The 16,163-nt window shown below is 41.6% G+C and overlaps 3 protein-coding genes across 7 annotated transcripts in view; 1 reads left to right on the top strand and 2 right to left on the bottom strand.

Annotated features, from left to right (window-relative positions):
* Positions 1 to 3,383: 3,383 nt before the first annotated feature.
* Positions 3,384 to 7,880, bottom strand: grk7b (G protein-coupled receptor kinase 7b). Of its 3 annotated transcripts, XM_077612046.1 has the most exons (5): positions 7,665 to 7,879; positions 7,167 to 7,604; positions 6,650 to 7,087; positions 5,549 to 5,820; positions 3,384 to 3,910 (listed from the first exon to the last, which is right to left on the bottom strand). In XM_077612046.1, exons 1-5 carry the CDS (start codon positions 7,677 to 7,679, stop codon positions 3,583 to 3,585), a joined length of 1,491 nt encoding a protein of 496 aa, XP_077468172.1. In that variant the 5' UTR covers positions 7,680 to 7,879; the 3' UTR covers positions 3,384 to 3,582. The 3 variants fall into 3 exon arrangements, with proteins under 3 accessions (XP_077468172.1, XP_077468173.1, XP_077468170.1); XM_077612047.1 differs by having other exon boundaries at positions 6,965 to 7,087; positions 7,167 to 7,880; XM_077612044.1 differs by having other exon boundaries at positions 7,167 to 7,878.
* A 2,713-nt stretch (positions 7,881 to 10,593) lies between these two features.
* rnf7 (ring finger protein 7) lies at positions 10,594 to 12,771 on the bottom strand. Of its 2 annotated transcripts, XM_077611222.1 has the most exons (4): positions 12,713 to 12,771; positions 12,312 to 12,479; positions 12,162 to 12,209; positions 10,594 to 11,069 (listed from the first exon to the last, which is right to left on the bottom strand). In XM_077611222.1, the coding sequence occupies exons 2-4, from the start codon at positions 12,475 to 12,477 to the stop codon at positions 10,951 to 10,953; spliced, it is 333 nt and encodes a 110-aa protein (XP_077467348.1). In that variant the 5' UTR covers positions 12,478 to 12,479; positions 12,713 to 12,771; the 3' UTR covers positions 10,594 to 10,950. The 2 variants fall into 2 exon arrangements, with proteins under 2 accessions (XP_077467348.1, XP_077467346.1); XM_077611220.1 differs by lacking the exon at positions 12,713 to 12,771 and having other exon boundaries at positions 12,312 to 12,561.
* Positions 12,772 to 14,227: 1,456 nt separating this feature from the next.
* Positions 14,228 to 16,163, top strand: part of pi4kaa (phosphatidylinositol 4-kinase, catalytic, alpha a) — a 44,173-nt gene continuing 42,237 nt past the window's right edge. Inside the window, exon 1 of one of the 2 annotated variants that reach the window (XM_077611219.1) lies at positions 14,228 to 14,514. In XM_077611219.1, the coding sequence (XP_077467345.1) occupies positions 14,416 to 14,514 (99 nt within the window). In that variant the 5' untranslated portion in view covers positions 14,228 to 14,415. The remainder of the gene's footprint in view (positions 14,515 to 16,163) is intronic. The other variant, XM_077611218.1, reaches the window with a different exon arrangement.

The following is a 16,163-nucleotide window of genomic DNA, read 5'->3' as shown; positions in this document are numbered from 1 at the left end:
AAACACTGTTGAAAGTCGAGCCTGTCCTGTCGTATTTCTGGCATAGTCCGTCTTGAAAATGGCTTTAAATCAACACAACAATATATTTGCGTGTGCAGTTCGCTCCAAATACAGTTTGGTAGCTATGGCTAATCACTAGCCAATCATAGTTGGTGAAAGCAATGACATATCCCTACGCCTGGAACAATGCATTGTGGTGTTGCCAACTCGAAATCTGATTGGTTAAAGCAACAGTCTTATCGACGCTTGTTTAATGCAGCAGAGCCCGCAGAACTGATTGTGAAGGCCTTGAAGCAGATTTCTAACCCTGGCAACAAATAATGTTTGAAATGTGATTGGTTAAATGCTTCAATATGAAAACACACATCTGGAAGTAGTGCAACCAGGGGGAAAAGCAATGAAAGGAAGCTAACAGACAATTTGGAATTATTTAATAAGTATTGATGGACAAAATATAATATATGATTCAGATATTTCTTAGGCCAGCAGAGAAGGCCTTGAAGGCCCTGACGGCCCACCACTGCTATACTGTAAGTCTGGGGGTCTTAGGCCATCGTGGAAAGAAACATACACTGTTCCTGTTGGATTGCTTAGCTGGAATTTAGTTATTTGTGGAAATGTGAGGAATTTAAGCAATGAAGCAGGGCAAATTGAACGTTAACCAAAAAATAAACACTTCCCGTGCCGAGGCGGGGGTGACCCCCCTACCACAATGATGGTCATGACATATGACTTTCCTTCCAAGTCTAAATTTGAGTGTTCATTCCTGTAGGTTAACCTTGACCTCTGCTGGCTAGCTGCCCTCCTCTTTCCATTGTTGTTGAAATAGAAACATTCCCTTCAACTGCCCCGGCCTTAACGCCCCCCGCGCATGACTGGATCTCACTTTCCCTGCACAGTCAATGACCTCTCTGTCTCGACTGATAGATGTTTTCTCACCTCCCACACCCTCACAGGGATGCCGTCATGCATGCGGTGCGCCGTTTTCCAAGTTTACCTTCGTCAGCACGCACAAGCTCTAATGTTACCAGCTCAAAAAGAAGAAAAGAGGCATTTTTGATTGCTCGCTATATCTGCACGTCGTGCTTGTCTTGTCATCATATCATCTGCAATGAGATTTTTTTTCTTCAAGGGTGGAGCTTGCAGTTCTCCCTGGGCTGGCTCTCGGTGCCCCCACCAGCTTTTTGAGGATAAGCGGTTCATAAAATGAATGAAGGCTCCAGCACCTCTGGCGACCCTTGTGAGAATAAGTGGTTCAGTAAATGAACAAATGAATGAATTGTAACTGTTACTTGAGTTACTCTCATTGATCCATGTGATTAAAGGGTGTGGGTTGGTGGGTTAAGGGATTATTTTTCATTTTGGAGGTAAAATATCCCATTCTCATTTTCTCAACCGCTTTATCCTCATTAGGGTCGTGGGGGGTGCTGGAGCCTATCCCAGCTGACTTCGGGACAGAGGTGGGGGACACCCTGAATGGCTGGACGGCCATTCACAGGGCACAAGGAGACAAACAACCATTCACGCTCACACTCAAGAGTGTGCAATCAGTTTACCATGTGTATCTTTGGAATGTGGGAGGAAATCAGAGTACCTGGAGAAAACCCACACAGGCCCGGGGAGAACATGTAAACTCCACACAGGTGGACGTGACCTGGATTTGAACCCAGGACTCTAGAGCTATGAGGCCGACGCGCTAACCACTCGAAAAAATGTCTCCTTTAAATTCAATTAAATAAGAAAGACGTATTTAATACCTGACAACTGTATCCATAAAAAGCTGATGTTTATTACATTAAAAAAAAACAACTACGACTGTTATGCGCCCCCTCCAAAATAAAATGACGATTAACTGAGTGTCAATTCAGTGCTGACTTTAACCCTTGCATCTCATCTTTTTTTCTCCTTTTTAACGATACAATACGTCAACCACTAAAAAGCATAATACGTACGTAGTTGAGCAGTGAATTGAGGACTAAAAATCTACAGGTGTTTGAGGACGCCTAGCGGTTAACTTGTGTTACTATGCTTCCCATATTAGAGTCATGACATTTGAGTTACAGTAAACCATTGGTTGTCATAAAATGCCATCGACTAACTTTTAAGGCAACACAACAAACCAAGTATATGAAGTGAAATAATAAAAGGCTCCTTAGTTTAAAATGAGCGGCCCGGTTGACGAATAGTTAGCACATCGGCCTCACAGTTCTGGAGTCAAGGGTTCGATCCCAAGTCAGTCTTTACTGTGTGGAGTTTGTATGATTTCCCCAGGCTTGCATAGGTTTTCACCGGGTATTCTGGTTTCCTTCCACATCCCAAAAACATGAATGGTAGGCTGGTTGAACACTGTAAATTGCCCCTCAGTATGAGTGTGAGCATGAATGGTTGTCTGTCTGCTTGTGCCCTGCGATTGGCTGGCCACAGATTCAAGGTGTTCTCTGCCTGGGGCCCATAGTTAGCTGGGATAGGCTCTAGCACCCCCTGCAACTCTGGTCAGGATAAGCGGTTCAGAAAATGAAGGAATGAATGAATGGTAAATGTCACTGACACACTGAATTTCTAAGGGATGTATAGTTGTAGAGGTAGGCTATATCCAATGAAAGTAGCACTGGACTTTAAAATTCTACTTCGAATGCTGATTTTTTTGGCACCATTGAAATTTGAATACTGTCTTTTTTTCAGCATTAAAATTCGGCCACAGCAAAATTCAAGTCACAAAATATTTCGTCACAAACAGAAAACAAAACAAATAAACTACAGAATTAGGGTGGCCCGGCGGTTGAGTGGTTAGCGCATCGGCCTCAAATCCAGGTCGGTCCTCCAGTAAGGAGTTTGCATTTTGGCCCCGGGCCTGCGTAGGTTTTCTCCGGGTACTCCGGTTTCCTCCCCAATTTCCAAAGACATGCATGGTAGGGTTATTGGATACTTTAAATTGCCCCCTAGGTATGGGTGTGAGCGTGAATGGTTGTTTGTCTCCTTGTGCCCTGCGATTGGCTAGCCACCAATTCAGGGTGTCCTGAAGTCAGCTGGGATAGGCTTCAGCACCCCCCACGACCCTAGTGAGGATAAAGCGGTTCAGAAAATGAGATGAGAGAAGTGCAAAGTGCAAAGACAATATTTTCAACAAGGTTTTTAATCTGTAAACAAAACAATATGCACCATCTATATATATATATATATGTATATATATATATATATATATATATATATATATATATATATATATATATGTGTATATATATATATATGTGTGTATATATATATATATATATATATATACACACATATATATATATATATATATATATATATATATATATACACATATATATATATATATATATATATATATATATATATATATATATATATTACCTAAAGTGATAAAAATGATAATATTAAGACGGAACCTATTGGCACAATGATGATTTAAAAAAATAAATAAATCCACTTTGAAGTTGTAATCCGAGTCGGATTGTAATCATATTGTTATTAATAGTAGGCAGACAAATATAAACCTATTGTGTTCTATTGAAGACCATTTCAAGTATAAGTGTTGCTTATCCCCTCAAAAGATGACGCTTAAATAATGACACACATCTTTGATTTCCATGCCATCGCTTGATCATAGCCGTTCCTTTCCGACTTGTTGAGCTCATCAAACAACCCGCTGTCAATCATCTCCTTCTGCCACGACACAGGAACAGCGCCTGTGCTGAACTCCTTAGAGAAGTTCTCATCCCTGGCATCCAGATCAATGTCTCCGAGCTCCGATGTGTCGTTGAAAAAACTTGTGTCTTTGATGTACACCACTTTGGGCTTTGGCATCCAAGGAGGCTCCAAAGTTTGCGCCTCCAGGCGATGGAAATTAATGTCCATGAAAAATGTGTGTTTCCGTGGGTCATCACCTCTGGTGTATAAAAAACAAACAGCATTTAGACAGAAAATGTTCTTAGAAAGGCAGCCGGCATAACACTAAAGGATGAGAGAATTTTGGTTTTCATACCGGTGCTCTGCAATCTGGACACTTTAGAACACAAATCTAAACTCATCTTTACCGCCCTCCACATTGGAGTTAGGGCTTCCTTAAGGGGGCCCTTATCAATACCCAACAAGGCCTGCCATAACTAATCAACTAATTAACAAATAACATTTTCATTTCCATTCATCTAGGCGGCCCGGCGGATGAGTGTTTAGCGCATCACCCTCACAGAGGGAGACATGGGTTTAAATCCAGGTCGGTCTACCTGTGTGGAGTTTGCATGTTCTCCCCGGGCCTGTGTGGGTTTTCTCCAGGTACTCCGATTTCCTCCCACATTCCAAAGATACGCATGGTAAGCTGATTGGACACTCTAAATTGCCCCTAGGTATGAGTGTGAGCTTGAATGGTTGTTTGTCTCCTTGTGCCCTGCGAATGGCCGTCCAGCAATTCAGGGTGTCCCCCACCTCTGTCCCGAAGTCAGCTGGGATAAGCTCCAGCACCCCCCGTGACCCTAGTGACGATAAAGCGGTTCAGAAAATGAAATGACCACCACCAAGTGGGAATCGATCACACGCTTGCCCTCACCAAAGTCAGGAGAGTGAACACCTACACCAAGGGTGGCGAACACATGGTTATCAAGCCGCATGCTCTTTGCTTCTTGTCATATTTTGAATATACTGTAGCTCTTTGACTCGTTTTCTCTTATTTTTATTTTCTCTTAAAACACTCAAATTCATCAGGGCCGATTAAAAACAAATAATGTATTATATTTAAAAAATAATTTGGCAGGTTGGATATTTTTTATGCTTTGACCCTCACAGTTTAAAATGTTGGCTCTTTGTGTCTAACTTGTTCGCCACCCCTGCCTTACACCGTCAAATGGCTCCTCACAAGAACACCCAACCTCAAAACTGTAAGCAGAGAAGCCACCCACTAGCATACCATGCTACCACCTTACTCTATGCCAAGGGTGTCAGACTCGGGTTGGTTCGCGGGCCGCTTTAACGTCGACTTGATTTCACCTGGGCCGGACCATTTTAGATATAATATTTAGATTTTTTTTAATAAATGGATTAAAAGAACTGGATTAAAATCTCTGAATATTCAGTTTTTAATCGATCTTAAACAATGTTTATTTTAGCTTTTTTAATTTTTAGATTTTACAAAATGATTTTTGAACTAAAAACAGAAAAAAATGATTAGAAAATTACAATTATTGATATAAAAGGGGGAAATCAGGAAATTTAATATACATCTATACTCTTCATTTTAATTTGATCCTAAAACTGAAAGTCGGCACTCATGATTTACTTTCCCGGGCCACACAAAATGATGCGGCGGGCCAGATTTGGCCCCCGGGCCGCCACTTTGACACATGTGCTCTATGCCATTCTTAAAAAAACCTGCCATAAACAAAAATCACACCACTACTTCACCTTCCACATGCCATTAAGATGGCATCACTTGAACAAATAAATTGAAACATCCGTTTTGAGGCAACCTGAGAAAACATTGCAATCTCAAAACCCCAACAAACTTCAGAGAACACCCATGCTTTGTACTTACTTGCACCCAAGCCGATGTGCTACCTTTTTCTTAAGCAGGCAACAAATGATGTCCTTGGTAGCAGGGTCGAATCCCTTGTGGTGAAACTTGCACAAGTCTTCATGGGTTCTGCGGGCCACCTCACTTTTCTGCACCTTTTCGCGGAAGTCTCTGAATGGCAGGCGAGCGGCCACCATTTCGTAGATGCTGCAGCCCAATGCCCACCAGTCCACAGATGTGCTGTAGTACTGTTGCTTCAGAATCTCAGGGGCCATGTAACCAGTTGTTCCAGCCTGAAGACACACACAAGTCAAAATGACTGGCAACATTTTCACTTTTGATATCGAGGCAGCGGCCCGGCGACTGAGTGGTTAGTGCGTCGGCCTCACAGTGGGGGACCTGGGTTCAAATCCAGGTCAGTCCACCTGTGTGGAGTTTGCATGTTCTCCCTGGGCCTGCATGGGTTTTCTCCGAGTACTCCGGTTTCCCCCCACATTCCAAAGACATGCATGGTAGGCTGATTGGACACTCTAAATTGCCCCTAGGTATGAGTGTGAGCGTGAATGGTTGTTTGTCTTCTTGTGCCCTGCGATTGGCTGGCCACCAATTCAGGGTGTCAGCTGGGATAGGCTCCAGCACCCCCCACGACCATAGTGAGGATAAAGTTGTTCAGCAAATGAGATGAGAAGAACAATAAAGCCAAATTCAAATAAGTGTGGTTTGTGTGTATTTTGGCTGGCCACCAGTTCAGGATAGGCTCCAGCACCCCCTGTGACCCTAGTGAGGATAAAGCGGTTCAGAAAATGAGATGAGATATTGAGGCAACCCCAAATCGCGGTTAATTAATCAGCCCTGATGAAAAAAATCAAAAATCGAGCTCAAAGAGAGATACTAGTCCAGCACAGACAATTGAAACAATGAGGTTTCTGCAGCAAACAATTAATTGCAATTGTAAGTAACCAGACTGGTTAAAGGTGTTGTGGTGATGAGTTGGAAACCTGCACCCAACCTTTGTGGAATATGTAATAGAGTATGCCGTATTATTCACAATGGCTTTCTGATTCCAGTAGAGCACAGAGTTTCAAAGTGCAGATCAAGCTAGAATAAGGTCCCTAGACTAACCTTTTGGCAGATAGTTTTCCCTTTTGGCAGCTCGACCGCTAATCCGAGGTCTGACAGTCTGCAATGGCCATGACCGTCAAGCAGCACATTTTCCGGCTTCAAGTCACGATACACAATATTCATCGAGTGAAGGTGAAGGAGGCCCATGATCATCTGGGCTGTATAGAAAACCACACGGTCCATCCGGAGACCCCGTTCTCCGAGTTCATAGATGTGGAACCGGAGGTCTCCTCCATTCATCAAGTCCATAACCAGGCACAAATGGGTACCGTTATCGTAGGCGTAGGCCAGTTTCATAATGAAAAGACTGTTAACCTTCTCCAGTATCTTCTTCTCTTGAAGGGCCAACCTCTCACCACCATTCTTCTTCAAACTCCTTTTGTCTAGCTTCTTGCAAGCATACATCTGTCCCGTAATCTTCACTTGCACTGCACACACCTGCAATACAGAACTCAGTTTATAGCACTAATCTGATCTTCTATTGCTCGATAACAAAGCAGCTGTTGGAAAAACCCACCTCACCGAAACCACCTTTCCCCAATTTCCGAAACTCCTGAAAGTATTTATCGTTAATCGTTTGTTTCTCGTACTCTTTCCATTGTAGAAACCTGAAAAAGAAGGGACTCCGCAGGTACTCCGAGAAAGGTTTCCCCCGAAGAAAATCTCTTGTGGCTTCTCTCATCTGGTTCACCGTTGACTCATCAAAATGCTCGCATGTTTCTACAGCGTCTCCTTTGAGAAAACTCCTAGAGTCGGGGTGTCGGATCTTCGCCAGAATTATCCGCCTGGTCTTTGCTTGGGCGTCTTCTTCTGCAATGCTCCATTCTCCTAACTCTTCCAGTAACTCAATGGCGGCAATGTACTGGGGATTACAGCTGAGAAGAAACTGCCGAAATAATGTCCTTCCAATGGGTTGCTGTTCACAAAGCGACTCATACTGCTTCATTTCAGCTTCCTGCAGAGCTAACGAGTTATTTGGCATGGGCAAAGACAAGGACAGTCTCTGCTTTCTCACCTCATTCCCGTCCATCCCGAGCCTTGAGGTAGGCTGCTTTGGCCACCAGTTCCTTCACCAGCAGAGTGTCAGGCAAAGTAGTCGCCCCATCCCTAAACCGTGGGGACCCACTTCAGGCATCGACACGGCTGTAGCACTCATAGAGCTCACGCAAGCATCCCTTCAGTCTTCCCACACCTCTTTAGGTATTAAAAGTACAACTATGTGCTGGGATTTGTTGGCACTCAGGGAAAGCAACTTATGTGGTTTGAACTTAAGAGGCTTTAGCCAAGTTTATTTTTAGGAGAGGCAAGTGCACGTGTGCAGTAAATGGGCTGCCATCTCACGTCACAGGTGGCAGGACCCAAGTGAAAATTAATAAATCCTTGCATAGATTGCATAGTCAAACCACATGAATTTGTTATGTATATATTATGTATATATATAAACAAATGGCTGAATGTTAAGACCAACTGTATGTATACATGTACATCTATGTGTATGTATGTATATGTATATTTATATATGTATGTAAATGTATATATATATATATATATATATTTCAGCAACACGCTTATTCATTTATATATTCATTTATTTATATATTTATTTATTTATTACCTATCTATTTATGTCTAAAATTTCTTTTCCTGTGTCTGCATTCCCACCCTCTTGCTACTATGACAATGAAATTTCTCGAATATGGGATGAATAAAGTTATCTAATCTAATCTAATGTTCATTGGCCATATGGATGACCTTCCACACCATCTGTGGGTTCTTCATACCTGTCAACTTATACAATTTTCCCGTACTTTATATGTTTTTTGATCATTTCAAATTGTGTACGCCATATAACAACTTTTGTACGGGATTGTTTTTAAAAATGTTTGTTGTAAAACCGATCTCATTTTACCCAATTTCGGCTCTAATAAGGATCATCTCAGTCACTGGTAGCAGACAAAAACGTGATCTGACTGCTAAATAGTATTGTCATGCTTTAAGCATGATATGTGCAAGCTCATTCCCCTTTCACCTATCCGCCTTTTCACTCTATAGAAATATAGCACATCAGAAAGCCGTCCAGCCGTTTGGAGAATTTTTTTAGACTTTTACATGCGCCCTATGTGAGAAAATATGTACCGCGTTGCATTTGTAAGATTTTTTATCGATTAGTAAGGAGAATTGCAATCATTATTAAGGGAGCAATTGGCCGAGGTTGACAGGTATGGTTCTTTATCTTTATCAGCAACATGCTTATTTATTTAATTATATATTTATTTATATATTTATTTATTTATTACCTATTTATTTGTCTAAAATATTTATTTATATATTTATTAACTTATTTATTACCTATTTATTTATGTCTAAAATATGTATTTATATATTTATTTATTTATTAACTTATTTATTACCTATTTATTTGTCTAAAATATTTATTTATATATTTATTTATTTATTAACTTATTTATTACCTATCTATTTATGTCTAAAATGTCTTTTCCTGTGTCTGTATTCTCGCCCTCTTGCTACTGTGACAATGAAATTTCCTGAATACGGGATGAATAAAGTTATCTAATCTAATCTAATGTTAATGCACTGCTGGAAAAAAATTAAAGCAGCACTTAAAAAAACATTAGATACATCAGATCTCCATATGAAGTTGGGTATCTATACAAATACATGGCCCTTAGCCTGGTGCTTTTTCTTGCCAAATAAATTGAATTGAATTGAAAAATAATAACAGGGCAATGTCTTAGGAACAAAAGGATACCAAGTCTTTTAATGGAAATTAAAAGAAAAATCAACTTCCCCATTGTGTAGACACCCTATAATCAGTGTGAAATGAAGATGTGTCAGGCTAGTCCATTTTTTCAAAAACGTAATTTCTGCAACTCAAAATGCTTTTCAGTAGCTGGTGAGGCCTCCACAAGCTTCTAAGCATACTTGACAATGTCACGGAATCCTCCTAATGAGACGACGTATAGTGGCCTAAAAGACCGAAACATAATGTCCCACAGATGTTCTATTGGGTTTAAATTAGGGGATCAAGAATAACATTCTTTTTTTTTTTCAATTTCTTCATTCTCCATAGGGGTCGGCAACCCAAAATGTTTAAAGAGCCATATTGGACAAATAAAAACAAATATATCTGGAGTCACAAAAAAAATCTAAAAGCCTTATAATGTAGTATGTATCTATATTAGCCTACTATCAAAATGACTAAGATGGTTAAAAATAAATCATGGGCATTCATGGGTAACTGTTTACTTTTGCTGCAGTGTATTCTGTAGAGAACAACGCACCACATGACTGCTGTTGTATGACGCCACTTCAAGTTTAACTTCATTACAATATTAATGATTTAGAGGCAATCCACTTCGAAAATGTATTTTTGCACTCCTAATTTCTCCAGAAGTTATGTTATGTCATACCCATGACAAGCATCATGTCATTATTATGACAGTGTTACAATACGAATTCAAATATTGATTTTTTTTTTTATTGCCAACAACATCCTATTCATAATAGCATGATTTATAGAGGGTGAAGGTCACTCGACCCACTCATTTTATGTGGGTGACATAGTAACATTTAGCCACCTTAGCTTCAGGGGTTTTGGTTTAAAAATAAAAAAATAAATTGCACAAGGAAAAGTGATGTAATATGCTACTGTAAATTGATACTTCAAGTAGACCATTCAAGTCAGTGCAGGAAGTGAGAAAATAATCCAATCACAATATGGAATTATTGCATGAATCAGTGCTTCCTTGTTCAAAATCGTAATGATTTTTTTGTTGTTCTTTTTGCCTACATATATATGAACACACTTTTTTTAATTAAGAAAAATTGGGAAAAAGTGTGTTCTTATTTGCCATGTTTATTTAAATACAATAAGATTACAACTTTGGGAAAAACCTACCAAAAAAAGAAGGTAAATCAACCAATTCACAGCCATCCACCCACTTTTATTTGTAAAAACAGTCACATTGTTGACATTTGGCAATCATCCCCACAAAAAAACTCTAAAGCTACCAGGTGACCAAAGTGTCCTCCTCTGTGACCCGTTCGCCTTCCACATCGATCAGCGCGCGAGGGAGGAGTTAAAGTTTGTTCGGTATCCCCCCGGTCAGTTAGTCACCCATTGCTGACACTGTGAGTACTGGAACATGCAATCAAATGGCCGAGGCGAGTTGTAGACAGCGGCTCTGCACGGGGCTTCACAATGATCACGGCCTGATCTGTGAGCACCACCTGCTGCATTCAGGTGAAGTCTATGAATCACAGCACTAACGGCGCTGGCCTTATTTGCCGATCCGTTGAACCACCCAGTCTTGCTGGCAGAGGGGGCAGCGATTGTTCTGCTTCACCCAAAGCGACATGCAGCAGTTATGGAAGGAATGGTTACATTCCCCCCAAACAACTGCAGGAAAAAGCAAAAAGATTTGATAGTGAGCATTAATGAACAGTATGGTCATAAATCCCTTTTAAAAGTAAATACAAGAGGCAACAATGGTCCGTCCCTTGAGTTAAGAGTTAACCAATTTAATAATATGTCCATTTTAAATTCTGAGTGTCAACAAATCTCTAAAAATTGGAGTCAATCCCGGTCTGAAAATGGATCGAGGAGACCCATTTCTCAAGTCCAAAAAATAGAAACATTGACCCGTTCTTGTCTAATACAGTCCTCCAACCGTTCAATTGCCTTGGTTTCATTGTCGCAGCTTCCTGTAAAGGAGAGCTGCCCCACTCAAACTTGATTGGACGTCTATCGTCAACAATGGCAGTGAAATGTAACCAGTCAATGCCAGCCACTACAATTGAAACAGATTCGATGTATATTACTGTCAATGGCAGTGAAAGATTTGCGGGCTACAAACAACAAAAATAATCTTGAGGAATTACAGAATTGACATATAAAGTACTGCTCTACTTACGAAAAAAGTTCTGGAACCAATTACATTTGTAAGTAGGAGGTACGAATGTAACAAAATACATCCCTAGTTATGATCACCATCTAGTGCAAGGGTGTCTGACTCAGGTTGGTTCGCGGGCCGCGTTAACGTCAACTCGATTTCATGTGGGCCGGACCATTTTAGATATATTTAGATTTTTTTTAATAAATGGAATAAAAGAACTGGATTAAAAGCTCTGAATATTCCGTTTTTTATAGATCTAAAACAATGTTTATTTTAGCTTTTTTAAAATATATTTTTAGATTTTACAAAATTATTTTTAAACTAAAAACACAGAAAAATGATTAAAAAAATACAATTATTGATTTAAATGGGGGGAAATCAGGAAATTTAATATACATCTATTCTCTTCATTTTAATTTGATCCTAAAACAGAAAGTCGGCACTCATGAATTACTTTCCCGGGCCACACAAAATGATGCGACGGGCCGGATTTGGCCCCCGGGCCGCCACTTTGACACAGATCTAGTGCATGTATTTCACTTGTGATAAGCAGCTAAACATAGCCATGTGTATTTTTACAGCTGACAATATCTTACCGACACAATCCTCTTGCTTGTTTTCCGCCTGGCATCGGAGACAAGCATCTAGGAAATGGAGAAACGTGCTTATTTTGGACGTAAACCCTCGGCCGGCCGGCATTTTAATGGAGAGTTGCCGGGCTAAGAAGCTAACGTCGACACACTCACCCATCACTTGCACCCGGCAAATGGCACAAGTATCGCATTCGACATCCCAACTCCACATAGCCACGGCATTCCACTTTTTTAGGGAAAACATCTTGTCACCGCCCGACTTGGAGCCAGTTGTAGTGTTGTGGGAGAGAACTATACCGAGTTCGTCGCTGTCATCCATGTCTGCAATTTCAATCGCCACACAAGTTAGCTTAGCAAAGCTAGCCGAGCAAAATGGACGGAAAAGGCAAAGGTTCAATTGACAGTGACGGCTTTCTACCGTTAGGCAGCGCTACGATATCAACCAAAGTGCTAGCTAGGGTGGGATTGAGAAATAATACTACACATTATATACATATAAATAAATAAATTTAGGGTCAAACGATGGAGAAAAACAACTTGAAAAACATGCAGACCTAATTTATAGACTGCCCTTGTAGCATCACGACAGTCACGTGTGTCGCCACTAGAGGACGCCACAACGACAGCTAACTAGTACAACTTAATCTCTTGCAGTTGCAGATTGAATTTTAATTAATTTGTTTTTAATGAACAAAACTACGGAAGCTTTAATTAATGTATTTATGGTGTTGTTTTTTTAATTAATTATTTTTTGAAAAGTCCATTTTCTAAATTCATTTATTTTCTGGGGTTGATTTAAAAATAATAATAATAATAATCCAGGGTGTCCCCCGCCTGGTGTTTGAAGTTGGTTGGGATAGGCTCCAGCACCCCTTGCCACCCTTGTGGGGGAAACCGACACGGAAGATGTATGAATGAATGAATAATTGTTCTGTTTACATTAGTTGATATAAACGTAAATATTCATATAGAAGTAAATATTCATATGATAATAAAATAATAATATGTAATTTCTGAGGATAATGTGTAATAAATTACTTAAAAACACAATTTACCTCAAAACTGTAAATAATTTATTGACAATGGTTGTTTTGGTTTAGTATTGTGAAAGTGAGAGTTTTCATGGTATTTGTTTAGCAAATCGTATCATATCGTGAGGTATTAATTACCCCTAATGACCTATAATTATGGTACACATCATTTATTGGGGCCTAGTGGATTGAGTGGTTAGCACGTTGGCCTCACAGCTTTGGGGTCCTGGGTTCAAATCCAGGTCGGTCGGTTTCCATGTTCTCCCCGGGCCTGCGTGGGTTTTCTCCCGGTACTCCCGTTTGCTCCCACATGCATAGTAGGCTGATTGGACACTCTAAATTGCCCCTAGGTATGAGTGTGAGAGTGAATGGTTGCCTGTCTCCTCGTGCCCACCGATTCAGGGTGTCCCCCACCTCTGCCCTGAAGTAAGCAGGTTTAGGCTCCAGTACCCCCTGCGACCCTAGTGAGGGTAAAGCGGTTAAGAAAATGAGATGAGATCATTTATTGGAAATCATATTTCAGACTTCACTGTGAGAACCTCATCTCATCTAATTTTCTGAACCGTTTCATCCTCATTGAGCTCACGGGGGTGCTGGAGCCTATCCCAGCTGACTCTGGGCCAGAGGCGGGGCACACCCTGAATCGGTGACCAGCCGATCGCAGGGCACAAGGAGACGGACAACACTCATACCTATGCATGTCTTTGGAATGTGGGAGGAAACCGGAGCACCCGAAGGAAACCGGAGCACCCGGAGGAAACCGGAGCACCCGGAGGAAACCAGAGCAGCCAGAGGAAACCCACGCAGGCCCGGGGAGAACATGTAAACTCCACACACATGGACATGACCTGGATTTGAACCCAGGACCCCAGAGCTGTGAGGCCAGCACGCTAACTACTTGCTCCACTGGACTGCCCACTGTGAGAACCATTTCCATTAAATGCCATGAATAACTAATAATGTTACCCTGCGCTTTGAGTCTTGCTTATTATGTTCTGGAAAGGTGTAAAAAACTAAACACGTTTAATGCTGGCTGGTTGGCTGTAACTGTCTGTAATGATGACTCTCCATGTCATCCTCCATATTTTTCTTCGTGACCTTGCTTCGCACTCTGAACCTGCTCGCTCGCCGTACATGTCGTCACGTCAGCTTGTTTGGGCCCCCAATTCAAAGATGCTGGATTTCGCTTTGCCTCCGCTTCAGGCTTAAATTTTGGAAGTGGAAACATGGCTCTTTACGCAGAGGGGAGCCGGGGCTTCTACTTCAACACCGTCCTGTCGTTGGCTCGCTCGCTGGCGGCGCACCGGCAGGCGCCCCTCGAAAAGGTGAGCGCCTTACTTAGCATCAATGCTAAACATCCCGCAGCAGAAGTGTTTGGAATGGAACTTCTCCATTTTACTTTGCGACACAAATGCCAGTGCTTTGCAGGCATGTTTCCTTTGATTCCGTTTGATTCATGGTGTAGGTGAACCGAGGTATATGAATTGGTAAAGTTAAGTCGAAGAATGTATTGACAGCTAGGTGTTATTAACTCCTAATCCACCTGCCCATCGTCAGTCAATACAGCTGACAGCTAATGTCAATATCAGGGGTGGGCAAACTATTCCACAAAGGGTCGTAGTGGGGGCGGGTTTTCATTCTAACCCATAAAGAAGACACCTTTTCACCAATCTGGTGTCCTACAAGTGCAATCAGTGGATTGCAGTCAGGTGCTTCTTGTTTTCTACGGAAATCTCATTGTCAACGTGTCTGTTACTGATCGGTTTGAACAAAAACTTGCGCCCCCCTTGAGGACCGGTTTGCCCACCCCTGGTCTATATACTACCAGTATACCAGTATAGTATAAGTGATTGTGCTGAGAGCCAGTGTCATATATACTACCATCTCATCTCATTTTATCCTCATTAGGCTCACAGGGGGGTGCTGGAGCCTATCCCAGCTGACTCCGGGCCAGAGGCGGGGGACACCCCAAATCGGTGGCCAGCCAATCGCAGGGCACAAGGAGACGGACAACCATGCACACTCACACCCATACCTAGAGGCAATTTAGAGTGTCCAATCAGCCTACCATGCACATTTTTGGAATGTGGGAGGAAACCAGAGTACCCGGAGGAAACCCACGCAGGCCCGGGGAGTACATGCAAACTCCACACAGGTGGACGTGACCTGGATTTGAACTCAGGACCCCAGAGCTGTGAGGCCCACGTGCTAACCACTCACTCCACCGGGCCGCTATATACTACCAGTATAGTATAATTGATTGTGCTGACAGCTGGTGTCTATATCAGTGGTTGTTAACCTGGGTTCGATCGAACCCTAGGGGTTCGGTGAGTCGGTCTCAGGGGTTCAGTGGAGCCTCTGCCACGGAGGTCAAGACACATCGACTCATCATGTCTATTCATGATAACATGCCCCGCTTGATCATCACTGCTGGCTGCAGATGGTCATGTGACATTGCTTGGCCAATTAGTGCTGCGAGGAATTTATATATCTTGAATTTGAAAAAAAAAATCACATTTTATTTTACACTAAAGTAGGGTTCGGTGAATGCGCATATGAAACTGGTGGGGTTTGGTGAATGCACATATAAAACTGGTGGGGTTCGGTAGCTCCAACAAGGTTAAGAACCACTGGTCTATATACTATCAGCATATCAATATTGTGTAAGTGACTTTGCTGGCTTGTTTAAGATGACTTTCCAGCTTGCTCCACTTGCAAACCATGGACTCGTTTATGTTGAGGTACCTCGCTGCAGCTCGATTTCCATGATCCTCCGTGTAGCGCAGGGGTCGGGAACCTTTTTGACGAAGAGCCATAAACAATTCATATTTTCAAACATTATTCCTTGAGAGCCATACTCAGAATTTTTTTTCACTGTTGCTAATCAATGAGTATCAATGAGAGTATGAATGCAGAAGAGTCTAATGAAGAAAAAATGTGATTTAAAAAGGCGCTAACCAGCGGTTCCCATATT

Source organism: Stigmatopora argus, chromosome 10 (genome assembly GCF_051989625.1).
Source record: "Stigmatopora argus isolate UIUO_Sarg chromosome 10, RoL_Sarg_1.0, whole genome shotgun sequence".
In the NCBI taxonomy this organism is placed as follows: domain Eukaryota; kingdom Metazoa; phylum Chordata; class Actinopteri; order Syngnathiformes; family Syngnathidae; genus Stigmatopora; species Stigmatopora argus.
Note: the sequence above shows the minus strand (reverse complement) of the source record. Positions and strands in the feature narration are given on the sequence as shown.